At 45.8% G+C, this 21,991-nt stretch overlaps 1 protein-coding gene, 1 non-coding gene and 1 pseudogene across 2 annotated transcripts; all 3 read left to right on the plus strand.

The window, feature by feature from the left end:
• Positions 1–1,374: 1,374 nt before the first annotated feature.
• LOC123072111 (uncharacterized) lies at positions 1,375–1,546 on the plus strand (annotated as a pseudogene).
• A 6,939-nt stretch (positions 1,547–8,485) lies between these two features.
• Positions 8,486–8,680, plus strand: LOC123072104 (U2 spliceosomal RNA). The gene has a single exon (XR_006434837.1). It is a non-coding gene; the product is annotated as a U2 spliceosomal RNA (small nuclear RNA).
• Positions 8,681–16,813: 8,133 nt separating this feature from the next.
• Positions 16,814–21,027, plus strand: LOC123068792 (sugar transporter ERD6-like 4). The gene is made up of 17 exons (XM_044491453.1): positions 16,814–17,259; positions 17,363–17,452; positions 17,979–18,038; positions 18,123–18,188; positions 18,419–18,484; positions 18,580–18,655; positions 18,956–19,020; positions 19,101–19,193; positions 19,308–19,388; positions 19,476–19,560; positions 19,648–19,694; positions 19,768–19,830; positions 19,911–19,970; positions 20,076–20,141; positions 20,236–20,295; positions 20,403–20,517; positions 20,622–21,027. Exons 1-17 carry the CDS (start codon positions 16,954–16,956, stop codon positions 20,732–20,734), a joined length of 1,512 nt encoding a protein of 503 aa, XP_044347388.1. The 5' UTR covers positions 16,814–16,953; the 3' UTR covers positions 20,735–21,027.
• Positions 21,028–21,991: the final 964 nt, after the last annotated feature.

Consider the following 21,991-nt stretch of genomic DNA (forward strand, 5'->3'; position numbering starts at 1 on the left):
TGGGACGCCCATGTTCAGTCCCACCTGCAGCCTGAATTCATGTAGAGACGGAAGACGGGGCGCGGCAGCGGAGCTGGGAGAGATAGAAGCCCGCGGGGCGGCCGGGGGAGGGAGTGCGGCGGCGGCCCGTGATGCCGAAAGAGGAAACGTCAGGAGGGAGGCCTTGACGTACGGTAGGAGACCCCTCCACCAGATTAGATCAAGGGTAGCGAGATCCCACACGATCCGGCGGCGTCTTCTTTGTGAGGTCGGCAGCGGCGGCGACGAGCGCCAGGGGATGGATAGAATAGAAGCGGTGTTTTGTGTGTGTTGGTTTTTCTTCAGGTGCGTGCGTGGGTGGGGTGGGAGGAGGGACAAAAAAACCGACGAAAAAAAACCAGCCAAACAAAACCGAACGAAAATTGTGAGACGAAAATAAACCCGGAACGGAGACTACCAACTGAGACATTATGAGTAGAGATTCAGATAACCATAATTCAGAGAGATGTCGTGAGTGACAATTCAGAGCAAAGTATTATTCTTCAGTTAGAACTCTGAACGAACATTTTCAGATCCTCCCGGTGGGCATCAAGAGTTTCACGGGGAGCTTCGCGACGCTCACCAACATGCTACTGAGATGAAGCGTTGGCGGCATGTGACTGCTCGGCGCCTCTGTTGACTGTTGTCCCCTCGTGCCTTGTCAAGGATTAATTCTGAACCATGAAACTTGATGCACTTTTACATGTTCATACATCATCTCTATAAACAATTTCTGCAGGGACTTCCGCGTCATACATGGTCGTGAGCGCGTTCACCCTCATGTTCGTCGTCCATTGGGTGCCGGAGACCAAGGGGAGGACCCTAGAAGAGATACAGTGGTTGTTCCGGTGAGGGATCTTGAGCCGCGGTGCCCGGTCATCGCATATTGGTGTGTGGCTCTTCAAGCTAGTATAAACCGTATATCAGGCAAGAGTTGGTTTGCACAGATTGGGAATCTAGGCCGTGGGGACGTTCAAGCTAGTTCCGACAAAGTGAACGTAGTAGTATGAGTCACGTTTCTTTTTTTTTTTTCTATCCTATCTTTTTTTATGAGAAACACCTGTATCTGTTTTTCTTTCCATCCTATCTTTTGTAAGACACAAGTCGCAAGAAAAAAACCATATTTTCAGGGCAGCAACCTACGAGCCCATGTGTTTCCCTCCCAGAGGCCGTATTGATGGGCCTTTAAACGTGCGGGCTTTGAGGCTTTCTATCATGTTGCTGGGCTTCTAAGCCAAAACGTTAATAAACAGCAAACACAAACCCTCAAGGTCAGATTAGTCCCACCTGGCTTGCGCAGCTCGGCGGAACGTGTCAGACGGGTATAAGAGGAGGGGCAAGGCTCTGCATCAGCTCATACCTTTCTCGATCTTTTGGCTAAGATCAAGTAAAGTATATGTTTTTGTCAGTTTAATATTTGATATGTGGACTATATGTCCATAATGATATTAAATTTTTTTTGGGAGGATTCATCATAGTGGCTTGCCACTAGGGTCCTCGTGTGTTCCCCGGGTGTGGCGCACCCCAACCAAAACTAAATTAACCTTATTTGGCTTGTGATTTTGTTAACTTATTTAAAATATCCTCATTTTGGCTATATAGATGTTCTCTACATTTCCATGGGTAAACATTCGTTTTGTGTCCAGAATATCTTGTGCAGCTGTTGAATCCGCTAATGATCAACATGAGTGGGGTAGTACATTAATTCTTTCATGGGAAATCCAATGTCTACTAAACTACTCCGTAGGAAATTGTTAGCTACTTAGGTACGTATTGTAATGTGCTTATTGGTTAGTAAACACTTTTACCTCGGATTAGGGATTCATTAAAAGCTCGCGGCTTGAGATCAAACTCGGGTTTTAGCTGGACATGAAAATATATGAACCGGGTATGAGCTTCTTTTTGTATCACTGTTGGAAAATGAGATGAAAGGTAGCTCACAAAATTACATGAGTCGAACTAGCATGGTAGGTATGTTATATATCTTTAATAAATATATAATGAGCTCCCGCAAAAAAATATATAATGAGAATTATTATCTTTATGTTTTGGAATGAAAAGTGTGTTGCCTTTTAATTTCCACAAGTTAGGGAATCACGTTGACACTGCACGCAAGATCTTTTAGGACTTCTTATGTGCCTCGAGATTGAGCATGCACACAAGATCTTCCAGGAATTCTTTTGTGCCTCGAGATTGAGCAGAATATGAGACATCTTTGCCACTTGAACTCTAGCCCATGTCAAACTGAGCTCGCTGCTTTTTAATACGAGTTGAACTGGGTTTAATCTAAGTCACTCAGACTAAACTCATTTGCATCCCTACTTTTAGAATTAGCGAAAATGGCTTTCGCCCTGCTTTATAAATAAAGCAATGACCGACAACAATCCGTACAAACTCACGCCACCACAACACACACCCAAGGCAGGATACAAAGGCGCTGAGCGCAGCAACACAACCCCTAACACTACAAGAGCAACCATGGACTCCAACAGTGACCACGCCACCGCGAAGAAATGAAGCCACATACGACGAACCGTGAGCTCCAAGACGATGCCTTCAGAAAGGTCACGACACCGGAGCGCCGCCACCACCCGATCCGAGGATCAGAGTTTCCCCAAGAGCCGCACGACGGGCAATGAGAGCCGCGACGACGCCTTTAAGAAGGGAACGAGCCATGCCGCCGCCGGTCCATCCGAAGATAGAGCAGGTTTTCACCCCGGCTAACACTCACCGCCATCGAACGCCACACCCCGGCTACCACGCCGTCCACACGGCCATGGCTGCCAGACAGCGTCGAGCAACGGGCTCTGCCCATGAGCACCATGCTACCACCACCAGGGCCGCCGCCCTGGCATTCAAGACCTCGACACCACCACACTCGATACCCGCCACTATCCCAACCGAAGAGACGAGCGGACCCCGTGGCAAACTAGCATCCATCGACTCATCCTGCTGCATCGGGCGCGAGACGAACACAGTCCTGCTGCCGGGCGCGAGACGGGCGCGGTCCTGCTGTCGGGCGCGAGAGTGGCGCGGTCCTGCTGTCGGGCGCGAGACGGGCACGGTCCTGCTGCCGGGCGCGAGACGAGCTTGGTCCTGCTGCCCTAGCGCGAGACTAACGATGGGCCATAGCTGGGAGAGGGCCATCACTTCAACGGAGATAGCACCCGGACAACGAGGAGACAGATCAAGGGCCGACACAAGCGACCAATGGACGAGCCGACGCCGGAACAAGCCAGCCGCCACTGTAGCGGACTTGCCAAGCCACCGTGGAGCCAACCACGGCCGGAGCAGCAGCCACCCCGGGCCACTGCCCAACCCGCGCCGACCGGCGAGCTCCAAGCGATGGAGCCGCTGGGCACGCACCCGCGCCACCAGCCACCATGGCCGCCGCCTGCACCAAAGCCACGGCACAGGCCCGCGCAGCCTCTGCACCACTACCAGCCAACCCCGCCGCCGCGCCACCACACGAGCGCGCCGCCGGAGCTCAGACTAGTCGCCGCGCCGCCAAGCCCGCGGCCGAAAGCCCCCGACTTGACCCAGAAGGGGCCAAAGAGGGTCCGTCACGGCAAGCCACAAGGTCAAGGAGGGAAGGCGCCGACGCACAGCCGCGACCAGCCCCCACAAGACACGCCCACCGACGGCCGGGACCACCATCGCCAACACCAGCCGTGCCGCCCGCAGCAGATCAGGATCCAGATCGGGGGGAGCCCGACCAACACCCTGCCACGAACAACGCAGCGGCGCGCCCTCACTCCCAGCCTAACAGCTGTCGAAGCCCGACGTCCCCGCTGCCGAGAGCCCCGCTGAGCTCCGCGCCCCCACGAGCGGCTGACCCGCGCCGCCGCATCCTCGAACAAGGGAGGGAAGAAATGGCCCCGCCGCCGCCCGCGTCGCACGGGCTTCGCCCGGCGGACGCCCTCCGGCGGCGGCGAGGGGGAGGAGAGGCTGGAAGGGGAGGAGTTCGCTGGCGGCAGATCGAGGGCCCCCGTGACGCGCGCGCGGGGTGCGTCACGGGAGCGGCCAGACTCGGAATCTCGATGTAATTTTTACTATGTTTGAGGTGCTTTGTACTTCCAGTGAACTTGGATAATAGATCTGAATCATTTTCAGAAGAAAAAAAACCGGGCATAAGTTTAGGCAAGAATTGATCTTTGCAAGAATCTTGGCTGATGAGTCATCAAAGTCAATTGCTAGGTGACTTTATGTAGCTGTATAAGAAATAAAGTTGAAGGAACTTTTTATACATTGATGAAACAGGTGACATCACACATATTCAGTGAATGATTGGGTGTCTTCCAGGATAATACAAAACACAAATGAAAATAAGTCACAAACTGGGAAATAGAGCAAGTTTGTAGAACTAGCAAATAATACTGAAACTGAAGTAAGCGAGGCAGATTGAACTCAAAATAAAATAATAACTTGAGCAATTCAAGCAGCCCGTGCTCCTCATCCTGATCAAGGTTCTCTTCCCAACGTTCTAGCTCAATCCTACACCTCCTTATACATCGGTAGATCCCTGAAAGCAGTCGCCAAATGCATGTTTGCTAGCAATCAAAGTCTATTTCCATACAGCCAGAGAAACAAAATCGTTGTATTATAGTAGAACAACTACCGATCTTCTCATCAATCAGTAAAAGGAAAACTTCGATCTTAACCAGTACCAAAACTGCTATTACAAGTCAGAAAGTTTCAACAACAAATAATTTTATTCTAACTACCAACAATTCCGAGTGCTGACTCTATTCTAATTTCTACTAATTCCAAAAATAATAGTTTGGTTCTGGTTCATTTATACACCAATAGGTTACATGCATTGAAATCACTTATTAATTTAAAACCCTTACAACAATAGGCAAAGCTTTATACTTCTTTGACTTGGCCTAGCATAGTTCTGAACATGTATGTCTTGTATCACTTTTGCAGGTCCATCATGGGTCACTAATGGCGCATCTTAGGTTCTGCAATGCTGCTGGTCTCCCAGATTGACAAGGCGTTGATTCATCTGGCATGGGAAAGGAGCTAATTAACGGTTGCCAAATCAAGCAACAGCTGATATGCAATAACAAGCAGCATTGTGCACAAATAAATATCTGATGGGAAGAAAAGACGCTGCAGAAAAAGTAGGCAGTACAACAAAACCGGCTTGCAAACTGATCCATACTTTAGTATTTTCTGAAATCATGAATAAATGGTATGTAATGGTGCTGCTGTTACGGTATTATTACCTACAGGCTTTCAGGTTTCTGCACATGTAGCGGGATCAAATAGTGTAACTGAACCTCCCTGAACGAACGTACTACCTAAACCCTTATCTTGATCAAGCAATGGAGCTATATTTAACAAGAATTCAATTCTACATGCAAAAACATATTACTATAGGTATCATAAACTTGAGTTCTATTGCACAGTACTCCCTCCGTTCCAAAATAGATGACCCAACTTTGTACGGAGGGAGTAGCAGATAAAGGTTGCCTTTTTTTTAATTAATTCTAGACCAGCAAAATCTCCTGTGTTACTACAAAACCACAAAAAAGACACTTGCAAGCGGTAAGATATCGATTTTTTTTCAAATTATTCACTTACATCCTTACCCTATTCTGTCCAAGAAATTCACTTCAAAATTCAAATTCACCCAGGCAATTTGGTAGCAGAGACCACCTCAGGGTAAAAATAATAATTAGTAAAAATACCAACGCAACCAACAGCTTGTTTAAATAGGTGGACGAACACAATTCTGTGACGTGCAAACTAATGCCTGCGAAAGCGAAACAAATTTAGAATGGAGAGGGAAGACAAGGCCGTCACAGAGGAAGCTAGCTCAGTAACCAAGCCAACAATAGGAAGAGCCAGTATGAAGTAATTAATACACAATGTGCAAGAAATAAAACATGTGAGATGTAAATTAATACCTGTGAAATCAGCCGAGAATATGTTTGAGAACTGACAGGGAGAAAGGACTGCAGAAGACGGCACCTGTGCCTGACCGTGTCTGCATCTTTGCCACAGAGGTCTTCCTCTCCTTGAATATATGGAGAAACCGAAACTATCGCCTCTTTGATGATATCAACAACAACCACCGAAAGCTTGTCAATGTTGTCCCTCGGCTCACACACAATGAAGTGTATGAGATCGGGTTCGTCCCTATTCACAAGGGGGAACATGGGCACACAATTGTGCGGTAGAAGACGCTTCCGGGCGGCTAGGCGCCGAAATGTTTGAGACGTAATCACTGCCTCCTTGTGCCAAAATTTATCTTCTGACGATGCACGGGCATGGAAGGTGATGGTGAAACTAGAATAAGGATCAAGCGGCCCAAAAAAGGTACCATTGTCACAGGAAACGTCGACAAACTTGAGGAGATCACCCTCTTTCCCCACGACGACGCATAGACTGCGGCACATCTCATGTGTCTCTCCGCTTGGTGAGGAATCCCGAGGACAATTGTTGATAGGTAGTCGGCTGTAATAGATGATTCTACGTGGTCTCGTGTCTACTGCATCATGACATGGCTTGTAGGACAGGATACCTCCTTGGTGGTAATCAACCCAGATCACACAGTCATTGGATATGATGGTGGCATCGGTTGACCAGCGGGTCAGGTCGGTGAACTCCTCCTTTGTATGTTGGATGGGCAGCATCAGAATCTCCCACTTGCCCTCGGCAACATTATCATCGGAGCCATCGGTCGACAGAGGGGAGCGGAAGACGCATAGTTCTGCTCCCATAACACTGTTCTTTGTTGAAACACAGAACTTGGCCAGCTGCAGCACCGCGAAGTGATCTCTACCGCAATATATTCCGATGGTGTCACGATTGAACTGGCGATCCGTTGTTGTATCCTCGCCCCACAGTTTCAGCACAATGGGTACGGTGCACGCCGGGAGCCGTCTGAGCCGCGACTCAGCAGCCCCTAGGGCGGCATGGAAAACGAAGTAGTCCTGCCGGTAAGGGTCACCGTCGTCGAGGCCCAGCTCGGAGGTGAGGCTGAGCAGGAGGAGGTCCCGGTGGGCGGACAGGAGTTCGGTCCCCATGTCCGACCCGTCATAGTTGCGTGGACCGCGCGGCCACTGCATGTAGAGGTGGGAGAAGGCGGGAGGGGCGGCGGGGAGCAAGGCGACGGCGAAGGGGTCTCCCAGGGAGGTGACGGAGTTGGCCCTCAACGGCGCGGCCGCTTCGTCCGGGAAGGCGGAGGAGCCGCTGCCGTCGTCGTCGTCATCCCTGCGGAACACGAAGCGCTCCAGCATCATCCACGAGGCCTCCACAGCCGGACGATCTGAGGTCAACATAGTGGTGGACATGTTAAGCATCGGCCATAACGAAGAGGTGTTGCCGTACTGAGCCATGGCCGTGGATTGGCGAAGACGAAACGAACTTTCAAGGGATTATATTAGGGTTTGAGCATGCGGTCGCGGCGCACAAGGGAAAAGGGGATCGCGTTGTGGCTTATATGAGAAAGAGGTTTTGAGACGGACGATCGACTGGAACACTTTCCGTATCTTCTTCGCTCGGTTCGGCATCTACTCCACGGTGGCCTTAACTTGCCGGGCCACTACACTTTACGCGACCATATTGTTCAGCCGCGAGAAGCGAGAACAACCCCGACATTTTCTATTTGGCGCCACAGGCGCCAGTTAACGTGCATTTTGTTAACTGGCGCCTGTGGCGTACTTAAATAGGCCTACCCATCTAGGCGCCGGATGGTGATTTTTTTTTTGAAAATTCTATGAACTGTTTTGAATATTGATGAACTTTAAAAAAAATTCAAAAGTTTTTTTAGATTGATGAACCTTTTTTGAATATTGATAATTTTTTTCGAAATTTAATGAACATTAGTCTTGAAAATGGATGAACTTTTTTATTTATAAACTTTTTTTTTTGCAGTTCCATGAGCTTTTTCTAAAAACACGTGAACTTTTTTTCAATTTCTATAAAAAAAATTCAAATTTAATGAACTTTTGCTAAATTGGATGAACTTTTTTCAATTTAAATGAACTTTTTTCAAATTGATGAACTTTTTTCAAAGATATGAGCGTATTTTTTCAAATGAATGAACCTTTTTTCTTTAAATCTGTAAACCTTTGTTGATTTCATATTTTTATTTTCGTCACAAACTTTTTTTTGAAAAACTGGGAGCAGCATGCTAGTGGGCCGGCCCATGCTAGCAGCGCTGCAGGCGCCGGATCGTTAACGGGCACCTGCAGCGCTGTATAGGAGCTCCCTTCCAGAAAGGCTCTGTGTTTTGTGTTTCGTGCACAGGCCGTATTGGCGTATTACTGGGCCTCTAAGCATTATGGGCTTTGAGGCTTTTTGTCTTACTGCTGGGTTTATGCACCCAAATGTTAATGAAGCTAATTAGACAGAAAACCATCCGGTTAGATTAATTAGTCCCACACCGCTTGCACTGCTCAGCGGAGTTGGTCGTGCGTGTATAAGAGGAGGGGGAAGGCTCCAGTTCTAACTTGTACCTTTCTCGGCTTTTTGCTAAGATCAAGCGTAGTATTTGTTCTTATTAGTTTAATATCTGATATATGGATCACATGTCCACAATAATGTTAAATTTACTTTTTATGGGAAAGATCCAAAATAGTGGCTTGCCACTAGGGTCCTTAGGTGTTCCTCGGGCATTGCACTATAGCCTGGGTGTGGCACACCCTAACCAAAGCTAAATTAACATTTTTAATTACTTGGTATGTGATTTTATCAAGCCTAACCGTGGCTAAAAATGTTTATAATGAGCTGTTATAGTATTTGACCATGTTGCCAACTCGGGTGGTTGAAGGTAAATGGGTTTGCACATGCAATTTGTGTACAAAATATCTTTCCTAAATTCTAAAAAGTGCAGTTGTGCTCATTAGTCGTCCCGAGCGCACGCGCTATCGACAAAACAACATACGCGTCGCCCACCTCCCGCACCTTATCCACTCATCCCACCTGCTCGTCGTCCCACCACCAGCCGCCCTGCGCTTCCTCCCTGAGATGTGTCCGTCGCCCGCTCCTTCTCCAGGCCACGCATCCCTCCGCCGTCGTGCTCCTCCTCCCGGTTACGCTGCTGCCGCCCCGATCCTTCTCCCGGCGCCGCGCGCCACACCAAGCACAACCCCGGCCGCTGCCTCCTCCTCTTACCTACTCCCAATCCCGGCGATGAGTGCCGCACCCAGCAAGTGCTCGGCCGTCGCACGCCGCGCCCGGCAGGACCTGCTCCCTGATCTCCTGCGCCACCGGTCGCCAGCCCGTTATGCGTCCCTACGACGTCGGCTCCCCCCTCGGTCATGTTGTGCCAGCTCTGCGCGTAAGGTCTACCATCTTCTCTTGATTCTGCAATTCGATGTGATTGTTGATCAACCAGTTCTGTCCGGAACCACCAGGAGCATCAGCAGACGCCGACGGTGGTGAGATGCAGCCGCAGCTAGCCTTCAAGGCGCTGCTGCAGACGCAGCCGTTGAGGGAAGTACGTCCAGAACGCCATCAAGTTCCTCTCCTTCCTCAAAAACAAGGGCCTGACCACTGATGAGATTGAAGAAGAAAACATTTGTGAAATGTACAGTTTTTAGAACCTATCTGTATTGCCTGTGTGATTGATGCAGGGCACTTTTTTGCTAGGTGGTGGGCGTTGCTTGAGAAGGTGGAGTGTGCTCCCACAGTGAAGGAATTCGAGAAGTTCTGCCGTTTGTATACTCGCTGTAAATTCTGAACTGGCTTTGTATTTGTAATAGAAGTAGAACTCGTGGTGCATTCTGAACTTTGCCCATTTTTCATTTTGTTTTGTGATGCAGACTGGTGTGTGTTGCTTCGCACTAGGTAACCCAATCGAAGTGAATAATCAGCATGAGCGGCTATTTTTTCTTTAGGCAAATTTTTCTGTGTGATCAGGCAAGTTGTAACCAACACTTAGGCAAGTATTCCCTCAAACAAACACTTAGGCAAGTATGTGTCAGTAGGGAGGCTGCCCTTTCCTTTTGTCGTGCAAAACCACCTAGCAAATTAAAGTGTAGACATAGTGTATGTTTATTTTGCCTATAAAAGATTGCAAATTATATGCATTATCCTGCATGCAGCCTAGGAATGCATCGTTGTAGCTTGGCCGTGGTGCATCGAGGAGACTAACTTGGTATGGGTTTGTGCTCGGTGTTTTGGGAGCACATTTTTTACTTGTAATAAATAATCGTAGGTGTTGGCATAAATAACCAAATGGGTATAACGTGCCTCCTAGGTTGTTGATTTGGTTGGTGTTGTAGTAGTTACAACATTTTGCATTTTTAAAATTGATATACTAGAGAGCATAAAGGGTTGATTATAGTAGTCTTTTAAGTACTGAATGTAGTTTTTGCCTCAATATAAATAGTACTCTCCTGCCTTCCTGCAATTAGACTTGGTTAGAGCCAGGAACATGTCGCTGTTACAAATCTGAACTTTTGACCTTTTTGCTGGTTTGCCATTTGTAGCTGTACAGTTGATCTGTAACTCGTCTAATTTGTCACAGCGGCTGCATGCACTATTGCTGAATTTGGACGAATTAGATGGCTCCACCGGCTGCGCTGCTTTTGTTGTTTTAATTTGCACAAAAGTTGCAATTTCCAATGGAATAAGTTGCCTCAATATAAATAGTACTTGCCTAAATCACTCGGTAAAAGTTTCCTACATGTATGATCAGATTTTTTGGACGTCGATGCATGTAAAACACAAGTTGCCAAAGATTATTAGCAAAACGAGTGCACAACCAGGGAGTCTTAAGGCCTCCTTTGGTTCATAGGGTATGAATATTACAGGAATAGGAAAATCATAAGAAGTGAGATGACATGCATCTCAATTCCTATAAACAAAGAAATGTCATTTCATGCATAGAATATGAATTTTCCCATTGATTCTAGGCTAATGTTTTTTCCTTTGAAATTTGAAGGATTGATTCCTATGCTACATAGGAATAGAAATCCATTCCTACAAACTAAATGGCTTCAAATAAATTTTTCCTACAAAGTTCCTATCCTTTATAATTCCTACAATATTCCAATGAACCAAAGGAGGCCTAAACATCAAGAGCTAATTCATGGACCTAGCTCAGCCCCTTGTGTGTTTTGTAATAGGGGGTGGAGGTCTATGATGGAATGCCGGTTCACTGGCCTAGACCACTTGTGTCCACACCTTTCGACCATTTTGTGCTCCGTGACGGCCACCTCTCCGTTCTGGTCCTTGACCCCTCCCCCACGCTTGGGGTCCGCCAGCATGCCCCGACCGCCTCCTCGCCCACATTACGGTTGATCATTCTAATCCTGTGGCCAACGTTTACTAGGTAGTTGCCTGGAGAAGCACGTTTTGAGAGTCATGATAGCCATACTAGAAAATCATTAGTTTAATATAGTCATAATAGGCAACTTGACAACAAATTTGCTTCTTGTAGCACCAAAATTGCTCATCTTAGCATCAAAGTTGCTTCAGAAAATAGTTTGTCGAAGGCAACTTAATATGTGATGCTAATCAACTTGACTGTCATAATAGCCAACTTATGGGAGCACTGAGTTGATAGGTTGTCACTATAGGAAACATTGCAACAAAGTACTTTATGTATCACCAAAGTTGATAGGTAGTCATGGCACGCAACTTACATGTGATGCTAGACAACTTGTTAGTCATATTAGGCAACTCAAAAGAACATTGGGCTGATAGGCGACCATGATACATAACCTAACCGAAAGTTGCTTATCTTATTTCAAAAGTTGTCTTCCCGTCCACCAAAGTTGTATATCTGACAAGAAAAAAAGTTCATCAAAAGAAACTTCATAGGTGGCGCTAGGCAAGTCGACGTTCATGATAGCCAACTTATAAAAGCATTGATTTCTATATAGAGAAAAAGAAGAAAAAACTTGAGTATATTATTGCAGATTTTCTCAAACAGAAACAAGGGTACGTTGATAAGATCAAGAAGCTGAAGGAGAGTTGTGATGAATTTTAAGTATGTTTTGTGGTTTATTGTTGAACTGCATGATCAAGTCCTATCTGCATTGTGGCCAGTTCAATTGTGTAAGGCCTAATTATACTATATTAACTAATAAATTATATACCTTTTGAAAAAGTTTTCCCTTCTCTGACCTGCATCCTAATGCGGGTTCTCGACTATGCACTAAAATTCTTTTGCTTCCACCGGAGCTCTAAATCCTACTGATCAAGGGGGCAAAAGAGTTGTTGATCATATGATTGATGGTGCTACTGATCCTGATCTTCATGACGCGGAAAAGGAAAAGGCTAACAAAAATGTAGCACAAAAATCCGTGCAATGTGATTTCAAGCAACACATAACGCCAAGGGGAGTCTGGTGCAAGAAACGAGGAAGAACCACCTGCGAACGCCGATCCCGAGAGATCCAGCGGCAATCATGTGCACGGGATCCCTGGCGGATCCGCCTACTCCACCCACCGCAGGATCCACGGGTGGCCCGTCTGCGTCCGACACGCGTGTTGTCTCCACCGAGCGGGCGGGCAGGACCGGACCTGGCGCGTCCCCCGCGCCAACTAGGTCGCCCGTGCCTGGTCCGCTACGCAATGATGACGCCGGCAGGCGGTCCCCAGGGCTTGTGTCGGCCATGCGTCAGCCGGATCTGTCGTTGTCTTAGGCACGAGATTCCACACCGGATGGCACGACAGCCGACGGTGATTCATAGGCAAGAAAAAAGGAATTTTTTTTGACACTTTATTTTTTATTGTTGAATAATGCGAAATCAAATAAAAAAATAAATCCAAAAGTAAAAAGGAAATGAATTACTCTTCCATGGAAGAAAAAATTGAACACAACAACAAAAAACATTAAGCTAGAACAAATGAAGGGAAGCAAAAATTTATTGGTATGAAACATATAGTCTGACTGCATTACACATACACATGTATGTGTAAGCGACCAAAAATCCAGACAGAATCCAAGGTATCGTGCTTATTACATGAATGATAGAAAATCAAAGTTGTCCATGCCGGGAAACGTGCTTCCAGACTTAAAACAAACGACTAAAACTAGAATCTTGAATCATGTATGATGTCTTCATGCCTTGCTTTTCTTTGCAATGTCGCGAATTTTGTTCTTCACACATTCGAGCGTGTTGGTAGGTGAGAGAACCAACTCGGCGATGAGACGCCTTCTCCTTGCATTAATCGTGTCCTGCAATTTTTTGAAGAAGGTTTAATGAATATAAGTTGGTATTATACGACAATTGTACAAGTGTACGAACAAAGAGGACAAATTACCTGGGTAAAATCAGCGGTCCATCGTTCCCTGTCCCAATGCTCCATAACTTCAATCACAAAAAGGCCACAATTTAGTCAACCACGCCGACATCGGAAGCGAGATCTTTTAGGACTTCTTATGTGCTCGAGATTGAGCTGAGTATGAAACAACTATGCCGCTCAAACTCTGGCCGAAGTCAAACCGAGCTCGCTCACTTTGTAATATGAGTTGAGCTAGGTCAGTGTAGGTCACAAATTAAACTCATTTGCATAGAGTTAAGACCACTCACTAGAAGACTCTCGTGAATTCCTTCACTCTCTGTGTTCATCGTCCTCTGGGTGCCAGACACCGATGGACATTGCGGGAGATACAATTTTTTTCCCGATGAGCAATCTTGATTCGTGTTGTGTTCCTTGAAGTTGGGTATGAGTTTAGGAAGAGTTGATCTTTGCAATAATCTCGTCTATTGAGCTCTCAAAGTCAATTTCTAGGTGAATATATATAGCGATATAAGAAATAAAGGAAATAATTGAGTAAGTAGACATAACATTACAGTTTTCATCTCGCAATTAGAGGAAAAATCATGCTGTAAAATCTAGGTAATTCAAATGGCTTTTGTCAATTGCGGTTCCATATTCTATTATCAAAAACAATCATCCCATTACTAAAAGAAAAGAGTAACCAAATTTAGGAAAATAAAAGGACATGAAAAAAGAACACTACATGTAGTAGGCAGATACCGGTTCTACGACATGCCCAAAGAAGATCCCCTCATAAAATTCAAGGCAATGACAAATTAAAAGGCACCACACGACAGAAAGCAAGAGCATGACTGAAAGATCTTCGAAGAGATGGCTAGTCGTCGCGTTGTAAACTAGTTTAGCCACGCTCCAAACAAGTTAGACACAAAATTTGCCTTTTTTAGGCAAAGAAGAAGACCAACCTCTGTGCAAAGCATATGTTCCATGCACATTTCGCTAAGGAGCACTTATGGAAACATAGGTTCCCTCAATCTTTTCGGGTCCACAAATTGACAAAGGTCATATCCTTTTGGCGAGCGGCGGAGGTGCAGTGGTGTAGCTGGCGGCATTGGCAACACAAGCGGCTTCAGGTAGGAGAGCGGGTAGTTGAAATATGGGCCCCACGATGCTGGTGAAGGTATGGGGGCCAAAGGCAACTCCCTTTGTATATTGTTGGAGTTGGGGTGATTTATTGATGATGGCAAAATGAAATTTTTTGGAGCTGCTTTTTTTGGCTCAATTATCTCAATACTGGAAAATGAGACAGTATTAGGGATCCGTTGGAGATGCTCTTATGAGGGTAATGGAAGGAATGTCATTCTCTTTTCTCGGCTAGAGAGCCCAAGGCTTCATATCAAAACTGAACGGGTATTACAAGAAAACTCCTCGCAGAAGAAAAATTGCATCTCAATCATTTCTTACATGTCGATGACCTGCCAATTGCTGCCGCAAGTGGAGTTTCATGCCAACTCCGGAATAAGAGAGTTTTCTCAACACATGTAGTTGTGAAGTCATCGAACTCTGCCAACAAACATTGTCGCTCGCAATCCAGAAGGACCAGCGACCCAAATAAGGAAACAATGTTGCACCAAATGATGAAGGACACTCCAAAACTCCATAGATGTGATGCCCTGTTCCTGGAGACACAACCTTAATAGTTCTCCCATGGAAACGCCGAAAGCATCAAGGACTTGCCATGTATGGTGTAGAGCTGGAGTAGCAAAAGTACAACATGACACAGGGAGCTCCCAAAGCAACGACGGCAGCGACCAAACTCTAATTAATCTCGTTGATTTGAAGAATTGACAAGGACATGAGGTTGCCATCTCACGGAGCGTTGGTGTGGTGGGATGGAGTTGCATCGCGGTTTTTCTGTCCGAAGACCCGCACCGAGGGCGATTTTGAAAGACTTCTATCCTATTCGATCACCTCTTGGCATGCATTCCAATCTTCTTCCAGCGATATATTGGAGTTTCTCCACCCCTGTCGGTGGAGCCATTCTCATCCACTCCGAAGGACAAATTATGGCTGAATTGTAGTTTCCATTTCTCAAAGTGCGGTTCGCATTTCGATTACGAATGTCGCGACGTGATTGGTACATGGCTGTGTCCATGTCCTGAATTGTTGGATGATTTTTAGAGCCGTTCCTATAACCAACCACCTAAAGCGGGGTACATATATAATGGCACGGAGTATGTACATCCTCATTTCGGCAGCATGTCTCTTTCTCACCCCCGCTCGATCGATGATTAAGTACAGTTAACTACTAGTACTCCACGATAAACACAAAGGCCATCACGTCAAAGCATGATTGCACGAGATGGCTCCCCTGATCCAATCTGATGCCCACCTACCACATATGTCGATGTGGATCCCTCTTGGCACCAACATGCGCTGCATTTTCCGTGACAATAGTATTCTATGAAACACAACTGGGCGCTGGACCTTTTCTTTTGACCTTCTCAGTTTTGTGCCAGAGAAGAAAAACAAATGTTTTAATACTAGATAAAATTGTTCGTGTGTTGCACCGGAGCACAAATATTTTGCACGCAGTCGTCATGTTTACACAAATAATGAATCAATACATTTCGGTTAGGTAAAACACGATTTTATTTTAAAATGTAAGATGTGAGACAATTAAAGCAGTTCTAAGGAAAATGCCATAAAAAACCAACAGTGCCGAAAAGGTGGTGGAGTGAGTAAGGAGAGGGCAAACGTAAGAAAGTGACATAAGCCGAAATTACATATACTTTAAATAAGAGAGATTTGATAGAAGACAAACAATTCATTGTCTACCGGTGGACCTAAACATTCTCAAAACGTGACAAGGCTTTGCTACCGACGCCATCGATGGGGAATGCCGAAGGAAAAAGACCTCGACTCCCCCAAAATTTGGATGCATATGAGTGTTTTTGTAAATGTTTATGTTACTTAATAAGTTAATATATGACCTTTTGCACACAAAAAAGTAGAATAGGAAAGAAAACTACATCTGTAAACAAATATAAGATGTTCCATATCTAGTGACCCACAACGTCGGAGTATTATTTAGCAAGCAATTAGGACCCCAATAAATCCCGAACGTTTCGAATTTGATCATGGCAAATCGAAAGTTTTCTATGACAACTTTAGTGATGCGAGATGACTAATTTAGTTGACAAGCATGACAAATCCATGCTCAATGTGTTTTTTACCAGAAATTTATTGCGTGTGTCAATTAAACTTGTCATCCTTCGTCGAGTCAACAAAATTATCGTCGAAAACGTTTGATTTGCCAGGGCCAAATCCTTAACGTTGTTTATAATTTCTGAACAATTATGGACATTGATTGACGCTTACTACTTTTCCATATATCGACCCACGAGTAGTCGTCGCTCGGAAAAATATCCAGACGAGACAGCGAGAGGTCGTAAGATAAGAGCAAGTTGGGCCCACCACCACTTCGTCCAGCTCAGCAGACCCCAGGACCCGCCCGAGTGACTGCCATGTGGGCCAGCATTGGTGCACGACCGGCGAGCCGGACGGACGGACAGACAGACAACCCAAGTCCCTCTCCTCTTCCCCATTTCAACGGGAGGCGCAGCGTAGGGTCGCATCGTCTTCCTCCGATCTTCTCCCCCTTTTCTTCTCCCATCTCTCTCTCGCTCATCCGTCCGGCGAGGTCGCCATCGACAGACAGAGAGAGCTAGGAGAGCGAGGCGCCATGAACGGCGGCAGCAGCGGCAGGGGCGGGGGAGGCGGAGGGGGAGGGTACGAGAGCGGGAGCGACCATGACGCGCGGAAGCAGCCGCTGCTGGTGAACACGGGGAGCTGGTACAGGATGGGGTCGCGCCAGTCCAGCCTCACGGCGGGGACCTCCTCCATGGCCATCATGCGGGAGTCGCACGTCTCGGCCTTCCTCTGCACCATGATCGTCGCGCTCGGCCCCATCCAGTTCGGCTTCACCGGCGGCTTCTCCTCCCCCACCCAGGCCGCCATCATCCGCGACCTCAACCTCTCCATCTCCGAGGTCCGTCGTTCGTTCTCATTCATTCATTGCCCCTCTCTCTCTCTGGCTTGGCTCGGTATCTTGGATTCTTGGTACTAATTGACGCTGCCCTCGCGCGCTGCAGTTCTCGGTGTTCGGCTCGCTGTCCAACGTCGGCGCCATGGTCGGGGCCATCGCCAGCGGGCAGATGGCCGAGCACATTGGCCGCAAAGGGGTGAGATTTTTCCTTCTTTCTTTCTATGACTTGCTTGGTCATTCTTCTATGCGGTTGCTGTTAGCTGTCAGTAGTATATCGTTGCGAGATGGATCAGTTTGCCGCTGCATGTGGCCTGAAAGTTCACAAGGGTCAACGTCAATACTGGGTTGATTGATGGTTACCTGCAAGCAATAGCAATGCAATCTTTTGGTTAATTCAAATCAAACAAAGTGGATATGATTTTGTATATCAAATGCTGATCATTTTATTCCGATAACTTGAAATTATGCGCTCCAGAATCGCTGCCTTGCTGGCACAATCTGCTACATTGGGGGTTGACCCTATCATGTCCATGACTCAGCACTTGGTTCTGTCATTGGTATGGTAATCAAGGAATTGAAATGAACCAAATGTGGGGGTGGAGCATTACTGATGTGTCAAACTTCTGAATTTTGGGCGTATCTTCCGCAATGTTTCAGTAGCTAACTGAACTAATGCTCTTCTCTTTACCTCTAATTAACAAGCTTGCTCATTGATTTTGCAGTCACTGATGATCGCTGCTATTCCTAACATCATCGGCTGGCTTGCCATCTCCTTCGCAAAAGTATGACAGTAGTTCATTTTTCAATGGCTTACTTTCACCAGTTGCTGCTTCTGAACCTGACACTTGTCGGCATTTGTTTTACAGGACACTTCTTTCCTGTATATGGGACGATTGCTTGAAGGATTTGGGGTCGGTGTCATATCCTACACGGTTAGTATAACAACACTTTGTGCCTGCTTATTATTATTTATTTATTTTGCATTGAAGATCTATGTTTCGATATGTCTATCTAGTTAAGTTATTCAGAAAAAAAGGATCAACAGGGTGTCAGTAGTATGGGGACAAAATGGACCATCCTCAGTATGGTGTTTATTTGTTGTTAGAAGAATCTTGGACTAGTTACAAAACATAGTCCTGATCTGTTATTTTTGTCATAACAGGTGCCAGTATACATAGCAGAGATTTCTCCTCAGAACATGAGAGGCGCCCTAGGCTCTGTGAACCAGGTATGCTTATCCTCACAACCAACTTGTCTTTTTCGTCAGACCAAGACTTCAGTTTGTTTTTTGTTGGACTCATTATACAATTGTTTGCTCAACAGTTGTCGGTAACGATTGGTATCGTGTTGGCCTATATTCTCGGCATGTTTGTTCCTTGGAGGATGCTTGCAGTGATAGGTAACGTGACTTAAGGTCGACGCATTACTGAACTTGGTTGCTTTCACCGTCAGTTTTCGGTTAACGTCTGAGGTTTCAGTTCACAAGTTCAGTAACAGTAAATGCCATGTTGGCAAATATGACTAGAGTCTTGAGATGTCCTATGCAAATATTTCATTTCAGCTCTTAAAGGAAAAGTTACCGTGTCAGTAAAGAATGCTGATTTCCCCATTGCATTGTGGGCTTAAGTGTGTCTGTATGTGTCTAGTTTCTAAGCCTCTGCTATTTCTGATTCAAATCTCTGGGATGTCATTCTTGTAGGAATCTTGCCATGCACAATATTGATACCAGGCCTATTCTTCATCCCAGAATCTCCAAGATGGCTGGTTTGTATACGCAAATGTTGATACGAAGTGCTGCATCATTCTGAATTCTTTATTAACCACTTATGTGCATCAATCTCCAGGCAAAGATGAACAAGATGGAGGATTTCGAAACCTCGCTACAAGTTTTGAGGGGATTTGAGACTGACATCACCTCAGAAGTGAATGACATAAAGGCAAGCACCTGCCTTTCTTCTTCTGGACTGAATAACTGCAAATAGATACTGTATGTGTTATGTACTTTCAGCTTAGTCACCAATATTTGCTTTAACATTGCACACATTATGCAGAGGGCCGTAACATCAGCAAACAAAAGGGCGGCGATCCGTTTCCAGGAGTTAAACCAAAAGAAGTTCCGCATGCCCCTGATTGTAACTTCCTTAACTTGCCGGTTTGTATTTCATACCAAAATTCATAATACATCCTGTAATAATGGTGATTGTGGTACAACTTGTCAGCTAGGAATTGGCCTGCTTGTTCTACAACAGCTAAGCGGAATCAACGCTATACTGTTCTACGCAAGTAGTATCTTCAAAGCTGCAGGCAAGTTGAACAAGTTGTTAGAATGTTTTTTCAGAGTTATATTATAGCCGATTTTAGCTTCTATATCTGACATGAAAAGCTCTTCAGGTATTACAAACAGTGACTTGGCCACATGTGGACTTGGAGGTATTCAGGTGTGTAACTCGCCAGATTTTTTTCTTGTCTCTTAGTAGTTCACATTATGCTGCTGACAGCATTTTTCATCAGGTTCTTGCCACTCTAGTTACAACCTGGTTACTAGACAGGGCTGGCCGGCGTATCCTACTCATCGTAACTCCCTCCTCCCTGTGAAACTAGTTTGTTACTGTAGTTGTCTGTAACTATAATCTAGCTCTCACTTCAACTTCCAGATATCTTCTGCTGGGATGACTATAAGCCTTCTTGCGGTTGCCGTCATATTTTTTATCAAGGTATGTTTAGGTTTCTGTACTACAGGGTAACACAATAAATCACAGGACCTGTTCTGTCAATCTGCTGAACATTTTCTTATATAATGATGGTTTATTTTTTTCCAGGACACTGTTTCACAAGATTCTCATATGTATTACATATTGAGCATGGTCTCCTTGCTTGCTATTGTGGTACGTTTATCCGTCAGTTAAATTGTTTGGTCTGAAAAATTACATCGCAAATATGCAAGATGTGCCTGAAATACTAACTTGACACTTCATTCAGGCTTATGTTATCGCCTTCTCCTTTGGTATGGGCGCCATTCCATGGGTCATAATGTCTGAGGTACTTAGAATTTGCATACTCATCATAGTTCATAAAACTATTTTGTTATGTCGCATTGCCACTGGAGCATTCACATAACCATACTTTTGGACTTGTTATGTTTACAGATCCTTCCGGTGAGCATCAAGAGTCTTGCAGGAAGCTTCGCGACGCTTGCCAATTGGCTCACTTCCTTTGGGATAACGATGACAGCAAACTTGCTGCTCAGCTGGAGTGCTGGAGGTTCACACTCACTCTTGTGCTTTCTCTGTTCCCCTAGAGTAGTAGAATTATTATGAAGCCATAGCCTGACGCAAGTTACTTATGTTTTACAATTATCTCTGCAGGTACCTTTGTGTCCTATATGCTTGTGAGCGCCTTTACACTCGTGTTCGTCATCCTCTGGGTGCCGGAAACCAAGGGAAGAACGCTCGAGGAGATACAGTGGTCATTCCGCTGAGCCCGGGAGGCCGGAGTAATTCTTCCTGAATGGCATTGTTCTGCAAGTTGGGCATTGTTTTAGTTTTGTACAAGTCCAAGACGATTCTTCCTCGATGAAGGTCAAGCATTTTTTCTGTCCATACAAAGTTGTGTATATTCTTGTACAACATTGGTTCAGACTTTCAGTTGGCTTTGTAAAGGGGGCCTGTGTAGTGACTCTCATCAGATTATACTGCGGTTTTGTGTTTACTGTACCATGGTCAGCCGAGATTTTTCGAAATAAAATGTAAGCGAGAATACTAGTTTCTGAGATGGGTAAACGGCTCTTCGAGCGCCGGGGGAAACCCCATATCCAGTTCCTTGAGTCCGACAACAGCGGCGTCACGGCGTCGTTCCCTTTCATAAAGGCGCCGTCTTGCTGGCTTATGCCGTGTCTGGTACTAGATTCCGAGTGTTAGGGCATTGTCTTAGTTTGGGTTGTTTTTGTTGGTCTGGGTAGTTTAGGTTTAGCGCTGTGTTGTACCTCCTATTTAGGCTGAGCATTTCATGTCTCTCTGTTTTGGGCACCATGTTCATGCCATCACTGGTTGTGCCATGCGATGTACCCCTCTGTATTCTCATTTCAACTCCTTCTATCAATGAAAGATACACAAGCTTTGCGTATTCACCAAAAAAAGATGGGTAAACAGAACAGAAGACACAGTCTTGTCACATTTCCATCATTATGGTGGCAAGGCCTTCTGACTTGACTTTTATATTGATGGCCTTGGACAATGAACTTCAGGTTGTCCTTGTCTTATACTCATACTAGATAATTGCACGTGTGTTGCAACCGCAACATAAATGTTCTAGGAACTGTCTAATCATCGGCCGTCTGTTCATTTCGGTTTAGGTCGGATTTTTGTCCAGTGGGAGTGTGAGACGTGTCTTTGTTGGCTTTCCAGTTCAATCCATAGCTCTAAAAAATTCAACTGATTTCGTTTGGGTGGTCAGGCCGAATTCCCTCCTTGGAGCCCCCGAAATTCTCCCCTTCTGCCTGCAGTGTTTTCGGTTTTCCACCTCGATTACCGTACTACTAACAGACCGGATTGCAAAACCCATTACCCACCTTTTTTTCCGACGGGGGCCAGTTACCTACCCACACAGTTTTATTCGTGTTCATGGGCTGGCCTATCCCCCCATCCGTCACAAGGCCAGTCCAAAAGAAGTACAGAAACAAAGTGTATTCTGCTCCAGGGTAATCTGGTCTTCTTCTTCTCAAAACACACACACACAC

This window comes from Triticum aestivum, chromosome 1A (genome assembly GCF_018294505.1).
Source record: "Triticum aestivum cultivar Chinese Spring chromosome 1A, IWGSC CS RefSeq v2.1, whole genome shotgun sequence".
Taxonomy (NCBI): domain Eukaryota; kingdom Viridiplantae; phylum Streptophyta; class Magnoliopsida; order Poales; family Poaceae; genus Triticum; species Triticum aestivum.